Source organism: Euleptes europaea, chromosome 8, assembly GCF_029931775.1.
Source record: "Euleptes europaea isolate rEulEur1 chromosome 8, rEulEur1.hap1, whole genome shotgun sequence".
Taxonomy (NCBI): domain Eukaryota; kingdom Metazoa; phylum Chordata; class Lepidosauria; order Squamata; family Sphaerodactylidae; genus Euleptes; species Euleptes europaea.
The window spans coordinates 50,938,277-50,962,035 of record NC_079319.1 but is presented as its reverse complement, the minus strand read 5'-3'; the positions used below and the strand labels follow the sequence as shown (position 1 = coordinate 50,962,035).

General features: G+C 42.3%; 1 protein-coding gene across 6 annotated transcripts in view; it reads right to left on the bottom strand.

Annotated features, from left to right (window-relative positions):
* Positions 1–23,759, bottom strand: part of ZNF521 (zinc finger protein 521) — a 349,322-nt gene that overhangs the window by 301,698 nt on the left and 23,865 nt on the right. For 4 of the 6 annotated variants that reach the window (XM_056854011.1, XM_056854009.1, XM_056854006.1 and 1 more), the window contains 2 exons: positions 19,470–19,529; positions 7,461–7,640 (listed from right to left, as the gene is read on the bottom strand). Coding sequence is in view for 5 of the 6 variants with exons in the window: in XM_056854009.1 (XP_056709987.1) it covers positions 7,461–7,640; positions 19,470–19,529 (240 nt within the window). In the remaining variant the exon portion in view is untranslated. The remainder of the gene's footprint in view (positions 1–7,460; positions 7,641–19,469; positions 19,530–23,759) is intronic. The other 2 variants (XM_056854010.1, XM_056854007.1) reach the window with 1 other exon arrangement.

Below are 23,759 nucleotides of genomic sequence, written 5' to 3'. Positions count from 1 at the left end.
ACATGCCACTAGATCCATCTCAGTGGGACTTGCACCCATATGATTCAAAGCTCCACAGGAACCTACCTCCTCCTCTCCAGTGCTGGGACATGTTTTTAGTAAAGAACCCAGAGTGCATGAAAACCCCAGTGGGATCCAATGGCATGTTTTTATGGGCCTGTGTTATTTATAGTAGGCATTTAGCCCACAATCCATAGTTAAGCATGATTAAAGCCACTGATACCAGCGGACTTAAACAAGCTTAAAGTGCTCACTTAAGTCTACAATCTGAAGCCATTCTCTTTCTACACTGAAACAATTCAGGAGCATAGTAAATTGCCTGAGTGACAGTACCCTCCTAAGCACAGCTACACCCATGGTTTTAGAAGAGTGTGACTGTGCTTTTAGGATGCATTGTATGTTTTCTTCTAGTTTCTATTTTATTGATGGAATGTAGCAAGATAAAGATATATTGAAAATGAGCCCCAGTTAAGAAATGCAAGTACATTGCTATTTTCTGACTTTTGTAAGGGCTGCTATCTCCATCCCGCCCTCAATCTTAACACCATATTACAAGAAGCTGACTAAACTCCCTGCCGATGATGTAATATTTGAAAATGTGGGTCAGAAAAAAAGCCATCTTATATACGCAAAGGCCCATAATGCATGTCTAATACAGGTCTCTGGACAGGCAAAGTTACACAAAAGTCCTATTGACAGTAATAGATCTGCCTTTCAAGTAACAGTTCTGATCCAAAATCAAATTGTGAGTAAGATCAGAAAATTAAGGATTTGTTCAGACATTAATGTCTTCAGTTTGCGGAAGAGATGAACATGCCTCCAAAATTCATAAAAAACTCAATGCCTGCTAAAAGCAACATCATCTTTGGAATAAATCTAATAAATCTATATTTAGATTCCTGGATCAAATTAGCTTGGCATCACTATCCTTAATTTACAAAAAGCATGGTGGAGCAATCTGAACTAAAACTAAATTTAGTAGCACATATTTACGGCACAATCCTAAAAGGGAGATGAGAGAGATGATTGGCCTGTATGCCAACATATCTCCGAGATACACCAACATAAGGACCAATTATGCCGGTGCAGGACCCCAGTGCTGCTGACCCACTCTTGGGTGCTGGCTACACGCCACCATTTATGTGGGTGGATTGTGTGGTGTGGCCGGAGTTAGTCAGCTCCCTAAGCCCTTTCAGCCCGGGAACACCCCCCTGACAGAGGCGCAAAGCTGCACCAAGAAAAAATGGCGGTGCAGCCCATAGGAGCCCATGGAAGGGGAAAAAACAAGTGTCCCCACACTGCCATGGGGCCCCAAGTGGCTCTGGTTGCCAACTAAGGGAGCAACTGATCACCTCCCTCCCCTGCGGCGGCCAAGCCCCCTCCCAGCCCCCAAACACAGCCCCCAGCCCTAAAAAAAACCCTAGCCAGGACACTCCACATCTCACGAAATAAGGCACGTGGCAGGGGACACTGTCTAACAGTTCCCTGCTGTGCGGACTTAGAGCAAGCAGTGAAGCAATTTGGTGGCAGGAAAAGCACAGAGAAGGCACTTAGCATCACTGAGCGAGCACTCTACACAAACACCCATCAGGGAAAGCAAAGACCACACTCTGTGGCTGACAACTTTCAGTTCTGAGCCCAAATAAGTACCCCCATCTCCTCAGCCAGGATCCAAAGGGGCAGCTGCGCACTGACAAGAGGGACCATTCCCTCCACCTCTTTCACCCATTACCCTTATTCATGGCCAGGAGCTGCTCCAGCAACACCACCCCCTAGGTTGATTCTTGCACACATCTTACATGGGAGACATATACAGCCCAGCATAAAAACCTGACACAATCTTACCAGATGTTGGTTTAATTGGTAATATTTACAACCTATTACATGCCTGGTCTGTTTTACATTGCCTGTATATGTATATATATATATATATATCTGTAAATGTGTGCATGTTTTACATGGGTTTCAAATAGACCACTGAGGAAGGCCATATAGGCCGAAAAGAGTTTGGCATATGGTTATAGATATCAACCTTAGGAAATGCCATTGTGCTGTTTTAATGTTTTTAAATAATTTTAATCTTGACAAAGCGCTTCTAATAAATTATATATTATTTATATATTTTCTATCCCACCTAACCTTGGGTACCCAACTTCATGAACATTGCCCAGGAACTTGGCCACCAGGTCCATGAAGATGCCCTTGTTATCACAGGATGCCTGAATGTTTAGGCTGTAGAAGTGATGGCCATTTCAGTACACCTGCAGCTCCTCCTGGGGGGCTATGGGGGCAGTGTGGGTAGAGTCCACAGCAATCACTACATTGAGAAAGCCTGCAACTGCTGCGAACACTGCCTGGATGGCTGGCAGCTCCACCTGTTGGGTGGGGAAGCACACATGCTTTTGGTAGGTTGGTCAGCATGGCATCCAAGAAGCTATGAAGTCAGGCCTCAGCAAGTCGATGTGTTCCAGGCAATAACTTTCCTCCAGACGATACAGCGAGTAAAAAGTTTATTTCAGAAGAACAGCAATTTCAGCAGGTCAAAAGACTTAAGGCTAGCATACAGGTATGGGGGAATATTGAAACACATATAGGGTGGATACAAAGGGGTTGATTGGATTATTGGAAACAAAGACACAATACCGAAGCAAACTACCGGTAAAGACTTGAGCAAAAGTATTCAGAGTAAAATGCGTGCGTTAAGTGGCTGATCTTCCCGGGCTCCCAGTATTGTTCTGCGGGATCCGGTATCAGATCAGCCATTACCGGGGCGGGTCTCCATTGAGCTGCAGATCTTGGGCAGGAGACCAGGTGCAAACGGGGAGGGACGGAGTGCAAAAGAACTCCATTTTGTCCATGGGGGAAACCATCTTGTTTCTATCCGGGGCCGGCAGAGAGCCTATCTGACATGCAGACAGTGGCTCGTCAAGGACTGGGACACCTCTAGGACCTCAGCCATGACCCCCTCAGAAGGAGCCAGTGGTGAGGAACATGAGGGAGACCAAGGCCACCTGAAGGGTAGGGATGGCACAGGGGGGGTGGGAGATGGAGAGTCATGGAGAGCTAACCCAATCCCCTCGCACAGGGCTTGGATGGCCGCCCTGTCCAGGAGGAAGTGATTCAAGCAGGTGCTGTGTGACAGATAGAGGGTGCTGATGCATGCCCAGTATCGGTGAACACGGCGCCTTCTCTGCCTTTGCAGTGCCACCCAAACGCAGAGTACTGGCTGTAGGTGGATACGTTGCATGGCGAGCCGAGGCAGAAGATGAAGGAGAGAGCACCATGCCAGGGAAGGCTGGCCAGGGCCTGTAGAGAGAGGATGTTCACTAGTCAAAGGTGCAGCAGGTGGACTCGACTTCTTCATATGGCAGTGGAGTTGGGGCAGTGGAGACTGTGGAGGGTAGGGGAGCCAGAGGCGAGACCCCTTCTCCGCACCCAGGTGGCATGGCCACTGGTGCTCCAGCTGACATGGGGGAGGCATGGGGCCTGCGCCCGGCTTAGCCCATCCCTCCACCCTGTCGTCCATGATGTGGGGGAGGCACAGGTGCGCATTGAGAGGCTACTGGGGGACCTGTTAGTGTCGTTCTATGCCCTACCCAACTAGCCCCCCTTCTGCTCTGCCACCAGAAGGGGTGGGGCAGGGGTTGAAGCAGGGGTGCCCTCAGCAGCATGGGTGACCAGCTATACAGCACAGCCACCAGTGAGCAGAGGGCACTTGCTGATGCATGCACTGCCCTCGATATTCCCCCTTCCCCTTCTGGGATTTAGGCACACTTTGCTCAATGTGGGCAGGGGCCCAACTTGGGGTGCCGGGGGGAATGCTTGAGCCCCTGTACTACGGTCAGATGCCTGGAGTCCTGTGACTGAACTTGGTCCCTTTAAGAGGTGAAGGGATGTGCCGTTGACAGCGTGTAAGCCTCCCTTGGGCTGCCCCTCTTGGACCCTGGGCTATGATGGGTGCTTGGCTCTGTCCCCAGGCCTAGTGACCCAAGTGGCTGCCCTGTCCATCAGAGCCCCACTGCCTCGCCACAACACCTCCACGGAATGCAGCAGCGCAGTTGCAGGGGATGCTAACGCGGCTGCATCCAAAGAAAGCCAAAGCAACCCACAATTGTCCTGTTGGCCACCGCATAACTAAAACCCATAGGGACTGGACTAGTGGTGCCATAGTTGCGCCACAGTGGCCACATGGGCCTCAGAATTGCTCTGTCTGCAGCCTAATTTAATCATCGAGAATTTGGGCACATGTGTTTCTAAGGTTCCCTTTCACTGTCTATTTTTTTGGACTGTTAATTTGGAATAAATGAAACAATTAGAAAAAATGTTTAAGAAAGATGCATCATACTGCTTCCAATGCCACTACCGAACTATTTGTTCTATTCATTCTGTAATAGAGCCTGGCCTCTAATCATATATCCACTGAAAACATGCAATATACTGGGACTGAAGCTATCAAACTCAGATAAAAACAGATTCAATTTTTGCAATAAGTGTCATAATCATTCTTCAATGCAAGTAAATTATTGATCAAATATTTTAAAATCACCAAAAGCTAAAAATTGGTAAAGATTTTTTTTAATGTACCATTATATTTATACACCTCAAGTCTAGTACATGCTACTTAATTAATGTTCAGATTATTTCCTGAAAGATAAAGATGGAGAGCTGGTCCTTTGGTGCTTAAAGGTTTTTAAGTTAAAAACCTTTCTGTCACATTTGGAATATTTTTCATTTGATTTCTACCCCCTTCTCCAGCAATACTTACATGGTGCCTTTCTTTTAAAAGACAGTTCATTTTAAATTTACTCAAGTGGCAGACCCATTTTAACCCTCATTTAGCATGGCAAGTTCTGCCCTCCAGCATGACCTGGGGTGAAATGGATCAGGAGCAGTGCTCCAGGAATCTCTTTCACTTCAGTTCCCCAGCTGCATGATATTCAGTTCACGCTGCTTGCAGTCACTCAACTCATCACCCAGTTCTAGGTGAGAAACGTTAGAAAATTACAAAGGGGCCATCAAGGAACAATGGAGGCACAAATCTTTCTTTTGGGGAAAAAGAGGAAGTTCACCAAGGACAGGTCGACTAATTGGAAGACATTATGAGGACAAAGCAAGAAGAGTCAATCCAACCTCCGAAAGTAGCACCTTGCCAAACTATTTGGAAGTGCCTTAACAGAGAACCATTTCAAGTACAAGAAAAGGCTGGACTGAAATGGAAGAGATGACTTTCCCTACTGGAATTGAACAACATTTTAAAGGTTAGCAACCACAAAATAACAGAGAAGTCAACACAGAAAAAAATATATCTAATACACTGTTATATCTGCAACAAACTGTCATCAACTGCTACTTCAGTTTGGCTGAGAGATTTTTCAGCACATTCCTTCGGTATCCCTTTTGCACTTGCAGATATCCATTCTCTTTTCACATGAACTAGCTGCGTGTATACATGATTCTTCACAACAACTGTGTGAGGTAGGTTACACCGAGAGATTGCGATTGGTCAGGGTAACCCAGTGAGCTTCATGGCAGTGGGGTTTATTTAATATTTATTTAAAACATGTTTATGCTGCCTTTCCAAACAACTTAGGGTTCCCCAAGGTGGTGAACAATCAAAAGCATTAAAGCAAGCCTCTAAAATAAAAATTAAACAAATACACACACCCAAACACACACATAGAGTTAAAAGACATACACAGTAAGGAGGGTCAGTGAGGGAATGCCAGATGAAACAAATAAGTCTTCACTCACTGGCAGAAAGCAATGATAGAGAGGGACAGATGGGTCTCCCTGGTTAGGTAATTCCATAATTTTGGTGCCATAACCAAGAAAGCTCTGTCTCAGGTTGTCAACCATCTAGCTTCAGACAGCAAGGGCACCCAAAGAAGGGCCCCTGAAGATGACCACAGTAGTCTGATGGGTTCATATGAGAGTAGGTGATCCTTAAGGTATGTTGGTCCTAAGAAGCACAGGGATTTAAGGTTAATACCGGCATCTTGAATCAGGTGTGGAAACTAATCGGGAGCCAATATAGGTGCAACAAGACTGGAATGATATGGTCCCTATGGCCCACTCGAGTTAGCATTCTGGCTGTAGAATTCTGTAACTACTGTAGTTTTAAACACTTTTCGGCAGACCTACATAGAGCACGTTGATTTGAACCCAGATGTCCCAGAACCTAGTCAAACACTCTAACCACTACATAATGGTGGCTCATTCTTAAGTGACCCATGAGTGAGCAGCTAGGGGAGGGGACCAGGAGGCATCAATGGTAGGGAGGAGGCAGCCACGTATACCACTCTTGTTTGCCATTATCAGGGTCTAATCTTGTGATTTCAAAGGACTCATCTCGTATGGATGATGCCTGAAGATAATGTAAGCACAATGACCATAACCTGACTTCAGTGCCTTAGGGAAAACTGAAGTAATGTCAGAAGGGAATTAAGAAATGATAAAGAATGTGGCATCAAAACACTTTATCTGATATGTTATGGCAGGTTAATGAGAATATGTTTGATTTGACCAAAGGCTACTTGCTGATGGAGGACCAATAAATTGTATCAGGAATTACTCTGATGCTGAAAACTCAACATTTCTAATATAATTTGTTTTCTGAAACTGTCATTCATTCCTTGGGGCTGGGGTATCTGGATTGCTTTGCAAGGATTTGGGATGTTTCGGTTCACTTCTAAGAAACTGTTCATGCTTTTCAGGTCAAGCATTTTTCGAGACGGCTTATTAAGCACTGGAGGCTCACAACCAACATTATTCTAGTGGTTCACAACTGGGGCTATTAGGAATGGGTCATTTTCTCATCCAATATTTTCTGGTTCTCTTTAGCATTTACAAAGTGTTCACTTAAACTGGATTTACATTCACTCAGTTCAGCCTATTCCAAACACTGCTAAGAAAAATACATCCTTGATTAGGGTATGCCCATCAGTACTGCCCAAAGACAAGACAAAAAAAGAAGATAACAATTAGCATTGTTTCCAAAATGTCAGTCATAAATGTTCTGGTACACCCCCTTGATTTCTACTCACTGATTACTATGTACCCTTTTAAAATCAAAAGCTGCACCATTTCAGCTACAAGCACAGTGTACAAGCACAACTTGTAACCAGGTGTGTTTGGATGGGTTTTTTTTTTAATCAGCAAAAGGCACTAACATTGCAGTATGGAAGCTAGAAGATGCAGGTGAAGTGGACATACAGAAAAGTTCAATACTGTTCAATTAAACGCAGAAGTTACCCACACTCTGGGACAACTCAAACAGAAGCCACTCACTGTACAACTCTGCTCCAGAAATCATTTCAGACATGCAAACGTTACCTGAGCACTCTGAATGTGGGCATAAAATTGTAGTCAAAGGAAAAATTAAGACAGCCTCTGAAGAAGGGGACCTGAAAAATCAAAAATAGAACCGCGCAAGGAGATGCAAAGTGATAAGTATTGTTTACCTGTCAGTTGACATTGATTAATCTTGTGCTCTGTGATATCACTCAGCGACTCAAACACCTGGAGGCAGATGTCACAGCTGTGCACAGCTTCCTCCTCTAACTCCTCCCCTTCTTCCGGCCTTTTCTTACAATCTATCAGCTCTCCGTCTTCTGTCTTGTCTTCAAGTTTACAGTTCAAATCTGAAAGAAAATCAAGACTGTGACCCCAGGGCATTTAAAGAACAGCTTTTTTAAAGGAGGACTCAGGCTGGATGGTTGTTGTTGTTGACATTTCCCAACAAGCAGAAAATACTTTTGGCTTCAGCTTGCAGTGTAAGAACATTACACTACGTTTTACTGCTCAATAAACAGAGGAAGCATCTATCCTTTCTATTCTCAATTATTTTTCTTTGAAAACTGCATCCGCCCTGCAAAAGCAACACTTCCATTTGTCACAGTTAATTTTGTCAAGTTTAATACAACTATTGGGGGCTTTTCATCACTTGAATAATTTAACAGAATAAATCCCTCCTACAATTCAGCCCTATCTAACAATCATGACAAAATGTGCCAGCGAGTGAATCCAGTTGATTCTGGGTTTGTGTTAATGTTTAAAACAAACACACACACACACACACACAGCTGATTGTCATGAAAATGAAAGTGTCTCACTTCACTAACAGTGCAGTCCTAAGAAGACTGCCCTGGGAGTAAGGCCACTGCACAAAATGAGACTTAATTCTACTTAGGTGTAGTGGTTATAATGTTGGACTGGAGATCTGAGAAACCCAGGTTGAAATCCCAACTCTTCTATGGAAGCTTGCTGGGAGACATTGGTCCAGTCACTCACTCTCAGCCTAACCTATCTCACAAGGTTGTTGTGAAAATAAAATTGAGAAGGAGGGTGTAAGCTGCTTTGAGTCCCCACTGGGGAGAAAGTTAGGGTATAAATTAAGTAAATAAATCAGTACTTCCAACATGACCTCATTTGCGGATACATAAATCTGAAGATTGGGGCTATGTACAGAGAAATGAGGTATTTCTATACATGTATAGACAAAGCAATGTTTGAAATTATGCAGATTCAACATAGCCACTGTCACTGAAGAAGCTGACTGGCTGATGGCTGAGAGAGGGAAGGGAAAGGAAGGGAGGAGCCAACTGACAGCACACAAAGAGACTGTGTGAGGGAGACTAGCAGCTGTAGAAGTACTGAGGAATGGAGGAGTAGGTGATGGGTGGGAGAGAGGCAGGAAGGCAGAAGCAGCACTACAGCCAGTGGGGAAGGAATCAGCCAGCAGTGGTACAGGTGGGGGCAAGGTAGAAGGGAAGAGAGACGGTGGCAGGAAGGAAAGATGGAGGAGAAGTAAGAGACAGCAGAGGAGGAATAAGGGAGGGAAAGGCAGTGGGGTGGTAGAAAGAAGCAGCAAAAGAAAGCAGGACATAGTGGTGGAGCGGGTGGGACCATGAACATGAGCCAGGCAAGTAGAGCTGGTGGTGCTACAGCAGAATGAGTGGGCAGACAAGCACAGCAGTGGGGAGGGTAAGAGATAATGTAGCTGGGGGAGCCCAGTGGCAGGAAAAGGCAGAGGAGAGGAAAAGCAAGAGGACAAGGACAGTGCAACAAAGGGAGGGAAAGGGGTGGTGGGGAAGTGAGAGACGGGTGGTAGGGGTAAAAAAAAGAAAGTACCCACAGGGGGCAAGAGAAAGTAGTAAAGGCTGTGAGGGAGGAAAAAAGGGTTGGGAGAAGGTTGCTGGGTGGGGGTGGGAGAATCAAGATAAAAGGATGGGATCTCCTCCACCCCATGATACTCAATGCCTCCGCTTGTAAATAAATATATCACCAAACAATTAACTTATCCTCAGCTAAACTCTCTCTCCAAAGAAACAGCACCAACCCACCCCCTACACCTTAAAATTACATTTGAAATTATTTAAACTGCCTGTTAATTAGCCAAATACTAACGTGCAGTGGACAACCAGCCCAACAGTGCAATCCTAAACAGAGTTACATCTTTCTAAATCTACTGAGTCAGTGGGCTTAGAAGAGTATGACTCTGCTTCGGTCTGCAGTGCAAAAGCCTTGATTTCGTTATTAGCAGGTATGGCAAGGATTAACTAGATAATCTGGTTCTAATTCTGTAATAGCAGCGATGAGCCCAACAAGCCATCAACATGTAAAATGGCCATCATAAAGCTCTTGCACAAAGGAGAAGCTCAGCTCCACCCAACACTGTTTCTGTGTACGAATGTGGTTTTTATGTTATTTTCAGAAAACAAACATCCATATCTTAATAGGCTTGAAAATATAATATAAACCAACAGCATTTTGGTTCTGCTCTTGGATGCCATCAGTATGCCACTGATACCACCTGATGCTGCCATGGCCATTGTGAGCGAGTGCTTGCTTGCTGTAGTCAAGTGGCCATAGGTGAACAAGCTGAAACTGAACCCTGACAAGACAGAGGTGATGCTGGTCAGAAAGTCTGAAGTCCTAGAGAGTTTTTGTGCTCCCCATGTTTGCTGGTGTGCAGCTGAGCCTTACTGTCTAATTAGAAGTCTAGGGCTTGGATCAACCAGAGCTTTTCCAACAGAAGAAGGATTTCCACCTGTGGAGCATTACTTTCCCGATACCTTTCTTGCCTCCCCCTCCTGCTACTGCTCAAAATGTGTTTCACCCTATGCTGTTCCTGGGCTATAGTGGCCCCAGACCTTTTTGTAAATTGGTTTGCTGTTCTCTTAGTTTTTAATATTGTTTTATTGTTATTTATTGATTTGAAATATTTTAATTGTGGTCCGCATTAAGCCTGCTGGAAAAAGGTGGACTGTAAATATTGTAAATAAACATCTTTATCCTATTCCTGATGTTAGGAAGAAATATATTTATAGTCACAGGAGGAAAATCGACCAGGCACTTCAACGTTTTTAATAATGTGTATTTCCTTATCCTCACACGGCAAACAATACAGAACTCCAGGACACTGCCTGCACACATTGTCACAGGGGAGATGGGAAAGCTGACCCGAATCACCATTCCCCACTGGACACCTCATGTTTGAATATGAACAAGAACAGCCTTGGAACAGAAGGAGAAGGGGTGAGGAGAAAAAGTGGGGCAAGCAAACTCTGAGGTGGGGGCCAAGTACGCTTATCCATGTTCTCCCAATAGTTTACTGAATGCAAATCTTTTTTGGCCCATAGAACTTGTGTAGTGGTGGAAAGTATCAAGTCACAGCTGACTTATGTTGACCCCTGAGATTTTCAAGGCAAAAGATATTTGGAGGTGGTTTGCCATTTCCTGCCTCCGCATGGGCTGAGTTCTGAGAAAACTGTGACTGGACCAAGATCACCCAGCAGGCTTCAAGTGGAGGAGTGGGGAATCAAACCTGGTTCTCCAGATTAGAGTCCACTGCACTTCACCACACGGGGTAGCATCAGCAGAGAAAACATATTTTCTCCCCTCTCCAACTCTGGGTCAACAGAATCTGAGCCAGGGTTTGCTATCTCCCACAACTAACATTCTTCTAGAAAGCAGACTTCACTTTCTCCTCTAAAACCTAATAAACCTCAGTTATGTCACATGTGCAAGAGCAAAGAGATCTGCAAAAAGGAAACAGCAAAACATATATAACCCACAGTGCTTCTTAATTATTAAAAGGACATACGGTACTAAGTCGTGTCTTAAAGTCTATCCAACCCAATGCTAACAATATAGACTGGTTACCAACTACAGTAAACTATAATTGGCACAAATAGTTAACAAATGAGTGTGGTTCTTATATTTTACAGGGAGCACTCATAGTATACAGGAGTGTGGTATCCAAATTGTGCAATGCAGACCTTACGTTGCCCAAAAGTGACACATACTGAATAAAAGGGAAATACTTTTTTAACTTCCTTTAACATATGATCCAAATCCCAAATTTACTCGTCAGAACATTCCAAGCCTCTGCAGCAACCTCAGCCAAGCAGTTAAAAATACCACTAGGTTATAAGCAACGGAGGGAAAGAAATAATTGTCTTAACTGTTGCAAACTGACCCCGACATCATTAAACACTTGTTGGAAGGCAGCATGTGCACACTGCATACTATTAGATGTTCAGCTCAAGCTCCCAGTTTCATCTCATAAAACTGACAGCACTCAGGGAAATGCGGGCACTGGGTCTGAATTTTAACATGACTATTTAAATGCTGCACATAAAGTTTACAGACCTGTTTGTTTTAAAATAAGGGTAGAGTCTGACTCTGCTTTAAGTAGCATGCTAGAGGGAAGAAAAGGATGCAGCAATGCTCCCTGCTTATTATTCATGAATTCTGGCCCTTAACAAGAATCCAATAATACAACCAACATGCTCACATACACACATGCATGCACACTCACAAACACACAAGGCATAGGATGTACAACCTGAAAAACTGCTTACGCCAATGTGTCTTACAAAGATCTAACTAGATATTAACACTAGAATTATTTTTTCTATTTATATAATGGGAGCCATTATAAGGGAGAGGGGACAGTTGCTTCCACTTATGCATTCGCAGATACAATTCTATTGGGACAAGAGTCGGCCAACTTAGTCCCTTCTGCTGCAAGTTCAGAATGTATACTTTAGCAAAATGCTACGTTAGTTTTTAGGTCAACTCTTAAGGGGAAAACCTGTGAGACCTGGGTTCAGTCACTGCCTCAGTGTAATGAGTGGTGGCAGCCTCTGCCTCTCTTGATGAATATATTTCCACTACTACCTTTTTCTTGGAGAGACACTCTCCCTGTAAAATAAAGGCAAACATATTTGAAAGCTGCTGAGTGGTTTGAGAGATGGTGAGAGCCACTGCCTAAATTAAAAGGGGACAGGATATTAAAATATACGCCGGCTTTGATGAGTCGTTTGGTCAATAGCAACCACAACCAAGGGTAGATACGTTCAGGCAGGCATTTTATGACAAGGGGAGATGAGAACTGTGGGAGTTTGCCCACCACGGCAGACAGCCTGATACTTCTAAGCAGTTATCACAAGTAGACATGCACAGAAGACTTAGAAGAAGTCAAATATCTTCAAAATGGCACCTCGTCAGCTATCCAAGGAAAAGTGATTGGATTATGATCATATTTATTATCTATTTACAAAATTTATACCCCACCTTTCTGCCATCATTGGGGCCACCAAGGCAGCTAGCAGATTAAAAAACCATTAAAACCAACAAAATCCACATCTTTAGAGCAATTAAAATCAAAGCTAAGATATCCACATCTTTAGAGCAATTAAATCCACATCTTTAGAGCAACTAAAATCAAAGCTAAGATACCCATACAAAAACATAAAAACAACAACTTAAACACAGTGCAGGAAGAAAGGGTCACTGAGGGAATCCCAAATGAAACAAAAAAAAGTCTTCACCCACTGGCAGAAGATGGCAACAGAAGAGGACAGATGAGTCTCACTGAGAAAAATTCCAGAGTTTTGGTCTCACGACTGAGAAGGCCCTCTTTCTGGGTTGCCACCTGTGTAATCTCAGAAGGAAGGGGCACCCAAAGCAGGGCCGTGGAAGATTAATGCAGGTACGTTCGTAAGGGCTTAGGTGGAGTCCTAATCACTAGGATTCCTTTCTTGACTTAAACAGGGGAAACTACATTTATTTTCTCAAGAGATCTTGCAGGCCAGGCATAAACACTCTATGGAGAAGGATTTCAAACTGTGTGTAGAAAGCAATTAATCAGTGCCTTCATTTCTAAAATGGGAGATTCCTAAATTACATCATTCCCTCCAACCTATAAGTGATCCCCTTATACCAAATAGACAGATGCTTGCCATCATTGTGTTATGCAGGTAACAACCCGGCATAGAAGTAGAGTGTTTGTAGTCTCAGCATTCAAAAAACTGATTATTCTTGGCACAGATTTGTTTAAATCCTCTCAAAAACCTTGATTTCCTGTACTGAGATGTAGTGGAGCTTTAAGACTGCCTGGACAGTTTCTGTAGTGAAGTACTTCTTTTACTGTTATGAAAGGTTCTGGAATTCAGACATGCCTGAGTAGTATGTCTTCTCCTTCCTTTAACTCTAAACCTAGATATTTTTTTTTATGTTGGGGGGATGAGGTCAGGAGCTTGACTGTAATGGTTGCCAGTAGCCAGGGGGGAAATTGTCCCGCCTCTTTAATAGAAGCCTAATGAGATGATATTTACCAAGTGATGCTACTCACCTCTATGCCATGAAAAGATTCACCTGGAAATTTCCAAACATTAAGCCACTACTAAAAGGACAGTACAATTTTCTCCAGGTTCTTGGCAACCATATTGACTATGATTATTCTGTGGTGAGTAAAAGGGATTCTGAACATACTCAAAGGTATGAATTCCTTTACACAGTTAATTTCTTTACACAGGGTGGTTTTCAATTAATGCTTAAAACCAAATACTAAGCTGAGTAAAACTGGGTGTTCATTTTTCTGCTCCTTCCCACTCCCATGCCTACCTAATACTGATGCAATTTCTCCACTGCAAACAGAGAGGGAAACCCCAAAACAGTATAGATCTTACTCCAATTTTCTACCCAGTGTTCTCACATCACTGTGAGCATTAAAAATGACAGAAATGAACACTAAATAAGCCAAATGGCAAGAATAAAAGGAGATGGGACAGAGCAGAAGAGAATGAATTAGATCAGGAGGCAGTAAAACTGACTCAGCTACCGCTGGCTTGCAGCTTCCCTTCCCCCATTTCCTCTAGACAATAGAGACCAAAGAAACTGCTTGTACATGTCCTCTTATATCTCTGCAATGAAAAAAGACAGAGACTTGGTGTTTTAAAAATCTGCTGCATCCACAATTAGAAGACTGGGTATATTATATCTAATCATCTGTCACCTCACTGGAGAACATTCCAATCCATACAATAGCCACATGTTTATAAGCCTTTTCTCCATATACCCATGAAAACCAGGTACTAACTTAAAAAAATTAAAACTGAGTTTCAGAAAGCAAATTCTGTGCTAGATATCATACTCCATGCTTAAGCACTACTTGCATGTACACAGGATAGACACAGCAAACTGTCCACCTCTTCCCATTGCAACAACAAAGGGTGAACAGGAATTATCATCTTGAAATTTTTACAGTTTACCCCTTCCGCTGGGGAAAGGGATGAATGGGCTTTACAAGTACAGCAAAAAACACACAGTTTGCTAACTACTGATAGGGTTACGAACCTAAAGATGGGGCCTGGAGTTCTCCTGGAATTAAAATTGAGCTCCAGCTTGCAGAGTTAGTTCCCTGGAAGAAATGGCAGCTTCAGAGGGCAAACTATATGGCATTGTACCCATACGAAGTTTCCTCAAACTCCCCCCTCCCCAGTCACTGCCCCTAAATCTCCAGGAACTTCACAAACTAGAGTTGGCAACCCTAACTGCTGAATGCGGGAAAGAACTGCTTGCCACGAGGTTTACTAGATCCAGAAGATCTCCCCTCACCCTATGCTAGGGTTGCCAGGTCCCTCTTTACTACCGGCAGGAGGTTTTTGGAGCAGAGCCTGAGGAGGGCGGGGTTTGGAGAAGGACTTCAATGCCATAGAGTTCAATTGCCAAAGTGGCCATTTTCTCCAGGGGAACTGATCTCTATCGGCTGGAGATCAGTTGAAATAGCAGGAGATCTCCTGCTACTACCTGGAGGTTGGCAACTCTACCCTATGCAGGCAATTCCCCTTACCTTGCTAAGAAAGCATGGGCAATCAGCACATAGAAGACTGTATCTGTGAGTGGAATATGCCCTCGTCAGATTGCTTCTCGAGCATGAACAGACGGAAACTTGGTGTCCAAAACCACAACATAAAGACTTCTTTACCCAGCAAGTGATTACACTGCTCCATACAGTACAACCCAATACTCCAGTGTGTACATCACCACCCCACCTGCAAGATTCCCTGTACAAGATTACCTAATGCAAAAGAGAAAAAAGTTTTGATTTGTCTTGGAAATATATTCTTCTAGCTATTAATATAGTTTATAAATGAACTGCTGTTTTCTGTTCCTGATTATGTTAAACATTATTTATAAATGGAAATGTAAGTAGTATATTTTTCCCATTACTATATGTCCTGGCAGGTGGCTTTCTCCTCTTCCTTCTCATAAGGGATGTTATTGCTGTAACTTGGCCTAATAAAACTGCAACACTGGAGGAAAATGAAAAATTGCAAAGGCTTAAAAGAGTTAGCAGCAATAAACCCATGGACTTCAATTAATTTCCAGTAAGAGATTGGTTTAAGTCCAACCAGCAGAAATTCTATTCTATCCATGTAAAAATTAGGTTTCACCACATTTACTTTTTATAACCTATATAAAAGTCAAGTTAAAAAAAAGTAATGAATTTCTAAAAGCCATTTCGGCAGACTGGCAAAGACTATTGGTATGCTTGAAACTCATCTTGCATATTTCTCTCCACGCAACAAGGATCCGTAGCTGATCAAGAGCCTAAAATGTCAAACTGCCAGGAAAAAAGGCCCAGTTTCCAGTCCATTTGACTGTGCTTTAATGGACCTCCTTCCAAGCCACTTCTGCATGGAAAAGTGCTGGCAAAAGAAAGGAAAACTAAGAGATCATGTGGTTATAATTATTACCAGGAAAGGAATATTTCTGCAGTTCAGCGGTGAAGTAAAACTCTGTCGCTGTCTGCTCCCAATAGTGTCCATCGCAAAACAACTGCCTCATTAAATCTCTGCAGTAAGATTAATATGCCGTAGCTGCACTACATTTATAACTTGGTACTCCATAAAAAGCTCACTTAATGGCAAGAGCCAGAGCTCTGACACAAAAGTATTTCTCAAAATTTTTCTAAGTAGTAAGTATTGAGCTTCTTATACAACTTCAGTTCAGTTCAGCCAAGAGCTTTCTTCTTCGGCATGCAAGTTTTAGAACATGCGTACAAATCAAAAGATGAATAATCAACAAATAAATGCTATAGCAATAAATATATCTCTAAAACTTTTCAGACATTCACACATCCCACATGGTATGAGATAGGGTTGCCAGCTCTGGCTTGGGATGTTCCTGGAGATTTGGGGGCAGATGGGTGGAGTTTAGGGGAGGGGAGGGAACTCACCAGGAATGTGATGCCATAGAGCAGGGGTGTCAAACTCAATTGTTACGAGGGCCGGATATGACATAAATGTCACTTGGTCGGGGCTGGTTATGCCTTGCCAGCCCAGATTGAGAGTTGGTGGGGGGGGGTATGCCTTGGCTGGCTCGCAGGCCGGACAAGAGCTCTCAAGGGCCCAGATCTGGCCCTCAGGCCTTATGTTTGACACCCCTGCCATAGAGTCTGCCCACTCAAGCTGCCATTTCTTCCAGCGGAACTGAACTCTACTGTCTGGAGACCCAGTTGTAATTCCGGGAGAACTCCAGGCCCCACCTAGAGAATGGCAACTTTATGCAGTACTAAGGGTAATTTTACTGGTGAACCAACATATTTTACAGCGCAATCCTAATCAGAGTAACACTCTTCTAACTCCATTGGGCTTAGAAAGGTGTAACTTTGTTTAGGATTGTACCAACAGTCTTCAACATTAAGGGCTTTGTATTTTAAATGTTTGAATACAGTGTATTTTATACTGGAGAGACACAGCTACTTTTAATTCAAGTGATAGTTTCTATAAATGTAGTCATTTAATATCCCAGTAGATGCACGTTTCCCTGTTTCAGGTCTGCTGCAGCTATAGCTTCCTCTCCTTTCCAGCACCAATTTGCATCTCCTTGACCATAGTTAGTGTTGTGTGCATCAGCAGTGATCATGGTTGGCTCTCATAAGCAGCAATTAAGACATTTAATCTGGTTTCAAATGCTTGCTATGAAGACAACCCTGGTTGGTGCCATTTTAATTTCAAAACTATACATGCAGCACACCCCTGATACCCTAGCCATGATTGGGATATCAGAAATACTACATGGGTACTAGACCTCATTGCAAAGACCTAGTATTGCTACTGATACGTCACACTTTGTACTTAAGTGTTTTTAGTTGTTGTATGGTACTCTGAAGAGTAGTTTAATTAGTTATGTGGCATGATACTTCTTAACTAAATATTAAAGATACACACTATGGGTTGCTGATCTGTTTGCCTGAGAAAATATAGCATCTAGGATATTCTCTGGGGGAGGAGAAAAGATATGGGATATCTCTGAACAGAAAACACTATATTTCTAACAGGAAAAAAAATACTAGTAGCTGAAGCAGATATCTCTTCAGTCTGGCATCACAAAGACATACAAATATATAGCCTTTAGTGAGAATATGACACATAAAGCTGCCTTATACTGAACCAGACCATTGGTCTATCAAAGTAAGTATTGTCTACTCAGACTGGAAGCAGCTGTCCAGGGTCTCAGGAAAAGGTCTTTCACATCAGCTACTATCCACCTGATCCTTTTAACCAGAGACACAGGGACTGAATCTAGGACCTCCTGCATGCCAAGAAGTTGCCGTACCACTGAGCCACAGCCCCTCACTTAGGCCATAAATACATATTTAGGATACGGATCAACGATGTTTTGTAAAGGCCTATGTCCATAGACAAATAAATGACTAGGATAAGGTTCACTGGTTGCTGTACCTGTGTAATTTGACAGAACAGAATATAATGCAAGTATACCAACCCAGATACACAGGTACTCACGTTAAGATTAAAAAGCAAAAGGTATGATGTAAGAACCTGGGCAGTGAATCCATCTTAGCAACTAGTAAAGCTGCAAAAAAGGGGGGAGGGGACAATCCCACTTTTCCCATCTAATAAAAATATTCATGGAATTTTATTTCTTCTAAGGGTACATACACATATCCATACCAATCAATGGCAAATTAATCATTTGATTCCTTATCCCGATTTCTTTATTTAAAAACAGCGAGTTTGCCTTCCTGAGATACCAAAATAAATACAGCAAAAAATAGGACCCAGAAACTTAGAAAATACAAATATTAATGAAAAGACAAATCTAGTTCACAGGCAAAGAAAAATGTTCTGGCAACTAATTCACCTCTAAATAATAAGTTTATATGACCATTCATCACCTTACGGAATGAACATTCTAATTAAAAGCTTAAAAATCTGTCTTAAACCTAAGGAAAGTATAATCAGTAAATTTAAATTTTCACTTTAGGGCCTCTTCAGGCCCTCTTCTGAAGGTCCATAAGCAAATATCAATAAAGCATATAGCATAATGATTTTGTTGAGTAGATTTCTTAATTAAATATTATCTTGCAGAACAACTCATCCAACAAATTAAAGAACTGAATCACTCCTTAAACTGTATAATGTTTTAAAAGCAGAAGCAAATAAAAGGAACCATTGTAACAAACAACATGCTATTAACCCCCTTATAGCTGTTCATTCTAATGAACAGGTCAGATTTACAACCTAAAATCTTGCCAGTTGAACTGAGGATTTAGCAACAAAACTCCCAGTGACTTAAATGCAGGGCTCAGTGGCTGCTAGCAAACCCAATGGATTAGGAATTGAACTATATGCTAATTTATTAAAGCAACTAGCCTGCAGAGACACTGGCCACAATCCAGAAGTATGCACGCACCCTATCCACATAGGTTGATGTTTCCCTTTTCAGCCCATCATTGTTCCAAACTCCCACACAGTTTTCAATGATCCACAATCTTTAATAATAGTTTGATATCACAGGGCTGATGGGAGAGTTGTAATGTAAATAGTCCATTGCAACAATGCACACAGACGTGGTTCATGCATTCATAAGTTTTTTTAAAGCTATGATCAGTATTTGCAGATAGTAGGAGATTCTTGCTTGTAAATAAAGTGTTTTGAATGTTAAAAGATACATATTTCCCTATGAAACTGAAACACTGATGATGTTTTAGGCGGGGAGAAACACAGTGGAGTGCAGAAAACTGAAAGGTTTATGATTGGTATTTGTTCCAAATTGCTAAGCGGGTGTTAAGGCAAAATTCAAAAAAGTGAGAGCAAGCCAAAATATTGTTCTAAGCCAACAAACCAAAGTCTAACGAAGGAACTCCGCATTACCTGTCTGTGCAGCTGCTAGTCCCACACCTCCCTGCTGGTCCTCAGATTCATTTTCTTCTACTGTCAGGGGGATAATTTAAAAAAACAACAACAGCAGTATGTTAGGTAAGTATCTGAAAGTACCCCACACAATAATTTCACTACCTCTTCTTCTTAAGGTTGCAACATGGCAAAGAGAAATTCAAAGAAAAGAAGACCTTAAATGTTATCACAGGGCAGCAGTTTTTTTTCCATAAGGAGGGGCTTTGTGGACACCCAAAAACATTTTGTGGAACTTAACGTCCAGTAATTGTCCCCAAGAACAGCTATCTTCAACTATATTCATACTTGATTGGCTTACCACCAACCTTAGCAGCTGCAGTTAAGTATCAGGGGTGTGTGAAATGGTCCATCTGAAATTCTACTACAATTATTAAAAAAATTAAAGATGTAGGATTTTGAATATCAACACTGTCTTTCCAACTGCCAGCCTTTTCATTTTGCTGCTTGAGTTGCACTGCAGCTATCCATGTTATTTCTGTTTGGCTCTAGCATTAGAGTAAGACACCAGAGCAACTTGGGGGGAGGCGACAACCACAACAGAACCAGGAGGCAGAATTGCTACGGCTCCTTTAAAAAAACAAACAAAAAAAACCTCTTCCAATAAGCCCCAGAAACAGAGTGGACATCACCTCCCATTCCAAAGGCATGAGGGCCCGGGGGGGGGGGGGAGTTAAGATTATTTAGTGCACACTAGGCAGCATTATGAAATCAAGATGGATGCGGAAACTCCTCCTTGGCAAAAAATACACCGATTTGCCTCGTCAGATGTTTTAAGATGGATATGATTTGCAACAGGTATTTTGAAAAGACAATAATTACCTGCAGGCAAGGTATGTTATGCTTTATGCTCTAGAATAACTGTGGGCTATAATACGTATTGTTTCAAGTGAAAGCCATAAAATAAAAACTAATGGGAAAGGTGGAAGGTAGAATATAGGCTCCGAAAGTTTCTGGCTTCAAGATCCCACGAGTCATCTTTCAACCAGCTCAACAAACCTACAGTGCCTTTCTGGCCAAGGCAGGTTCTGCTCAGGTAGCCTTATGTTGTCACTTGTTGCCACATCCACAGATTTGTGAAGCTGCAGGAAAGTTAAGCTACTACTAGCTCTCTGAACCTATCTCTAACCACTGGACTCCTTTCCCTGCCAGCTTCTACACTACAGACATGAGTCAAAACTACTTTTTGAGGAATGATAAAATGATGACTAGAAATATTTGGGGGAGAGAGAGTTGTCACTCATAGAAACTCTGGCCGTTTCTATGCCAGGCAGATTTCCAGATCCCTCAGAAACATTTCCTCTCAATCCATGCCCATCAAAAGATGTCAGAGGGGCCTGGGGAGACCCTGGCGAGAACCAAACTGCCCGGCACACTGCTCGGAACTAAAGATTCCAGGCCAGCATGCTCCATCCAAGAGATTTAGTGGAGTGCAGAAGGTGGGTGGAAGGTTTCACTGGAGTAGAGGAAGCTATATGGTGGGTGTGAATGGCAGGAAAAATCTGACCCCCGTCAACTGTAAAAGCAGATGTACCGCCAAGGTGGGGGTGTTTTCCCACTAAATGAACATCTCTTTCACTCAGTAACATTTTCCAAAAGAAATGGAATCCACAATTTGTTTATAGACACATACGTATACCAGCTACCAGGGTTTAAATACAAACTATGTAGAAAAACAATAATATAAAAAGAGGCATACAGTGAAACAGAAGGGAAATAAAAACATTCCAACACTGAAAACATGAAAAAACCTTCTCCAAGTTTCAGTGAAGACACAAATAAAGTAATTGAATCTTAATACTATAGATAACTTCTAATGTCAAGGGTTTAAAGAACTAGAAGACACAATATGAAAGACTTGTGAAATAATTCAGATTAATGATTTGTTCAGCAATGATCATGGCCATTTATGCATGGGAGGTTTTGTTGCTCTCTAAATGCACGTTTTCCCCATCTGAATTCTCAGAACTCTGCATGGGGGCTTATTTTGCAGTTTTGAGAATCTGGATGGGGAAAACGTGCATTTAGAGAGAAGCAAAACCTTCCGTGCATAAATAGCCTAGGTCTGGCCAAGAAACCTGCTTAGGGGTTCTACTAAGTATCTCTGAAGGACATCATCCCAAGAGATTGGAATACAGACCTGAAAAATGAGTTGTATTTGCTATAGGTCCCAACTTCAGAATCATCTGGTAAGTTCTGAGTTATGGTAAGTACCAGGCTGAGGATGTCACAATTTTTAGTAATAAAATTTTGATGTAAGTAAGTATAAACAGAAAAACCTGATCCAGTGCCAGGAGGCAGTTTTGGTATGGATGCACACTAATAAATTGAACCTTAATCCCGATAAAACAGAAATGCTATTGGTGACTACAAAGTCTGACCTGAGATTTAAGGTGTCACCCATTCTCAATGGAGTTGCGCTCCCCTTGAAAGAACAGGTCCATTGGGGGTGCTCTTGGACCCAGGCATCTGGACACTGTGTTGTATGCCTTGGGAACATCTACATTACATTAGTACAGTATGCTCTATGTGGGACTGCCTTTGAGAGGAGTTCAGAGACTTCAATTGATGCAGAATTCTACACCCATGATGTCGTAGGGACCATATCACTTGGCCTGTCTACACTGGCTCCCAATGAATTCCTGGGCACATGTCAAGGTGCTGGTGTCAAGGTGCTGGTGTCAATCTTTAAACCCTATATGGTTTGGGGCCAACCTACCTGAAGGACTGCCTACTTACTAGCCAGGATTTGCTAGTGAAGTAGATGATGATGATGTAGGTAGAGATATGGAAGAAGAAAAATGGAAAAGATTTTTACAAAGATGTGAGAAATGTTCTTGAGCTCCCCTTACACCTTTTCCTTAATGGGGGGAGGAGAATATGATGAGAAAGCCATTAGAAACCCCCCTTTCCTCTTGCAGTCACACTTTACATGGCAATCTATTGCTGCCTATACACATAAACAGACCCCTCCAAACACTCAGAAACACATGGTGGATGTGTGCCACCACCGGTCTCAGATGCCCTGCCCTGCTCAGATGCACATCATTTGTGCATAGAGCAGCAAGACACCACTGCAGCACAGAGTATGAAGCAATGATGGTGGTGATGGGTTTTTAAAGACTGGTTAATGCTTTTTCTGCATACCTGATCACTGCAAACCACAACAGCCCTTTCCACACATCTGAAATGCAACACATGTTGTTTATTGCACCAATACACTCACCGGAGCTTGCCCAAATCCAGAAGTGGGTTGACTCAAGATTTGGCAGTGCCCTGAACTGCATCTTTTTTTTGGGAGGGGGAGTTGTTTTTCTTGCACTTCCTGTTTAGCAATCAGGTAGCATGGAAGAAGCCTTTGCACAGACAGTCTCTTAGGGACACTTGCTATGAAAGCATGAGTGCCCTTCAAGAAGGATATGATAAAAATGGAAGAGAATTCACTGTTTTTTTTCTCCCCATTCACGGGTTCCCATAACTGACTAGGCCATTTCTTGAATTAGGGCCAAGCTGATTACAGAAGCATCATAAGAAATACAGGCCAATATAAAATGACTGGAGACTTAATACAGGAAAGAACGGATGAATACAAAGCTGAGAAGAATACAGTGAGAAGATGAACTTACACTTTATGGAGGACAAAGGCAGTGATTTATTGTATTTATGCTATTACAAACTATAATAAAAATAAAAGCTTTGGATAATTGAAAAAAGTCTATTTTCCTCTACACTAGGCAGGTTAATAAATTTTAGAAAGATACCTACTGCCATGATTGATTGAGGGTCTTTTTGGCTTGTTAAACAACGCAAGAGAAGCCACATATCCCAAAATAAACTATAAAAATAGATTGCTATTGATTTAGCGCCCTTCATAAATTTAGTGCCCTTCCTAATATAGCAACAAAGGCTGCCAGGGGCAGAAGAGGAGAAAAGGGTTTGACCCAATACAATTGTCCACATTATTCTGTTTGTATTTTGCATTTCCTACAGTTGAATAAATAATTATTTTACAAACCCTCCTATGAATAGAGATTAGAAGTTCTTTGGTCTTTTCACCCAACCGCACACAAGTCTTTTCCTACTAGAAACACAACTTTTTGGGTGGGGGGGGGGAATGCATTCTATCTGCATGTTTGAGTAGCATCAGCAGACAAGTATTAAAGACACTAGATATATTAGCATAATCAATACACAATTTACAGAGCTACCCAGACAGAACAGAAGTGATATGGGTATGCCATTATTTTAGCA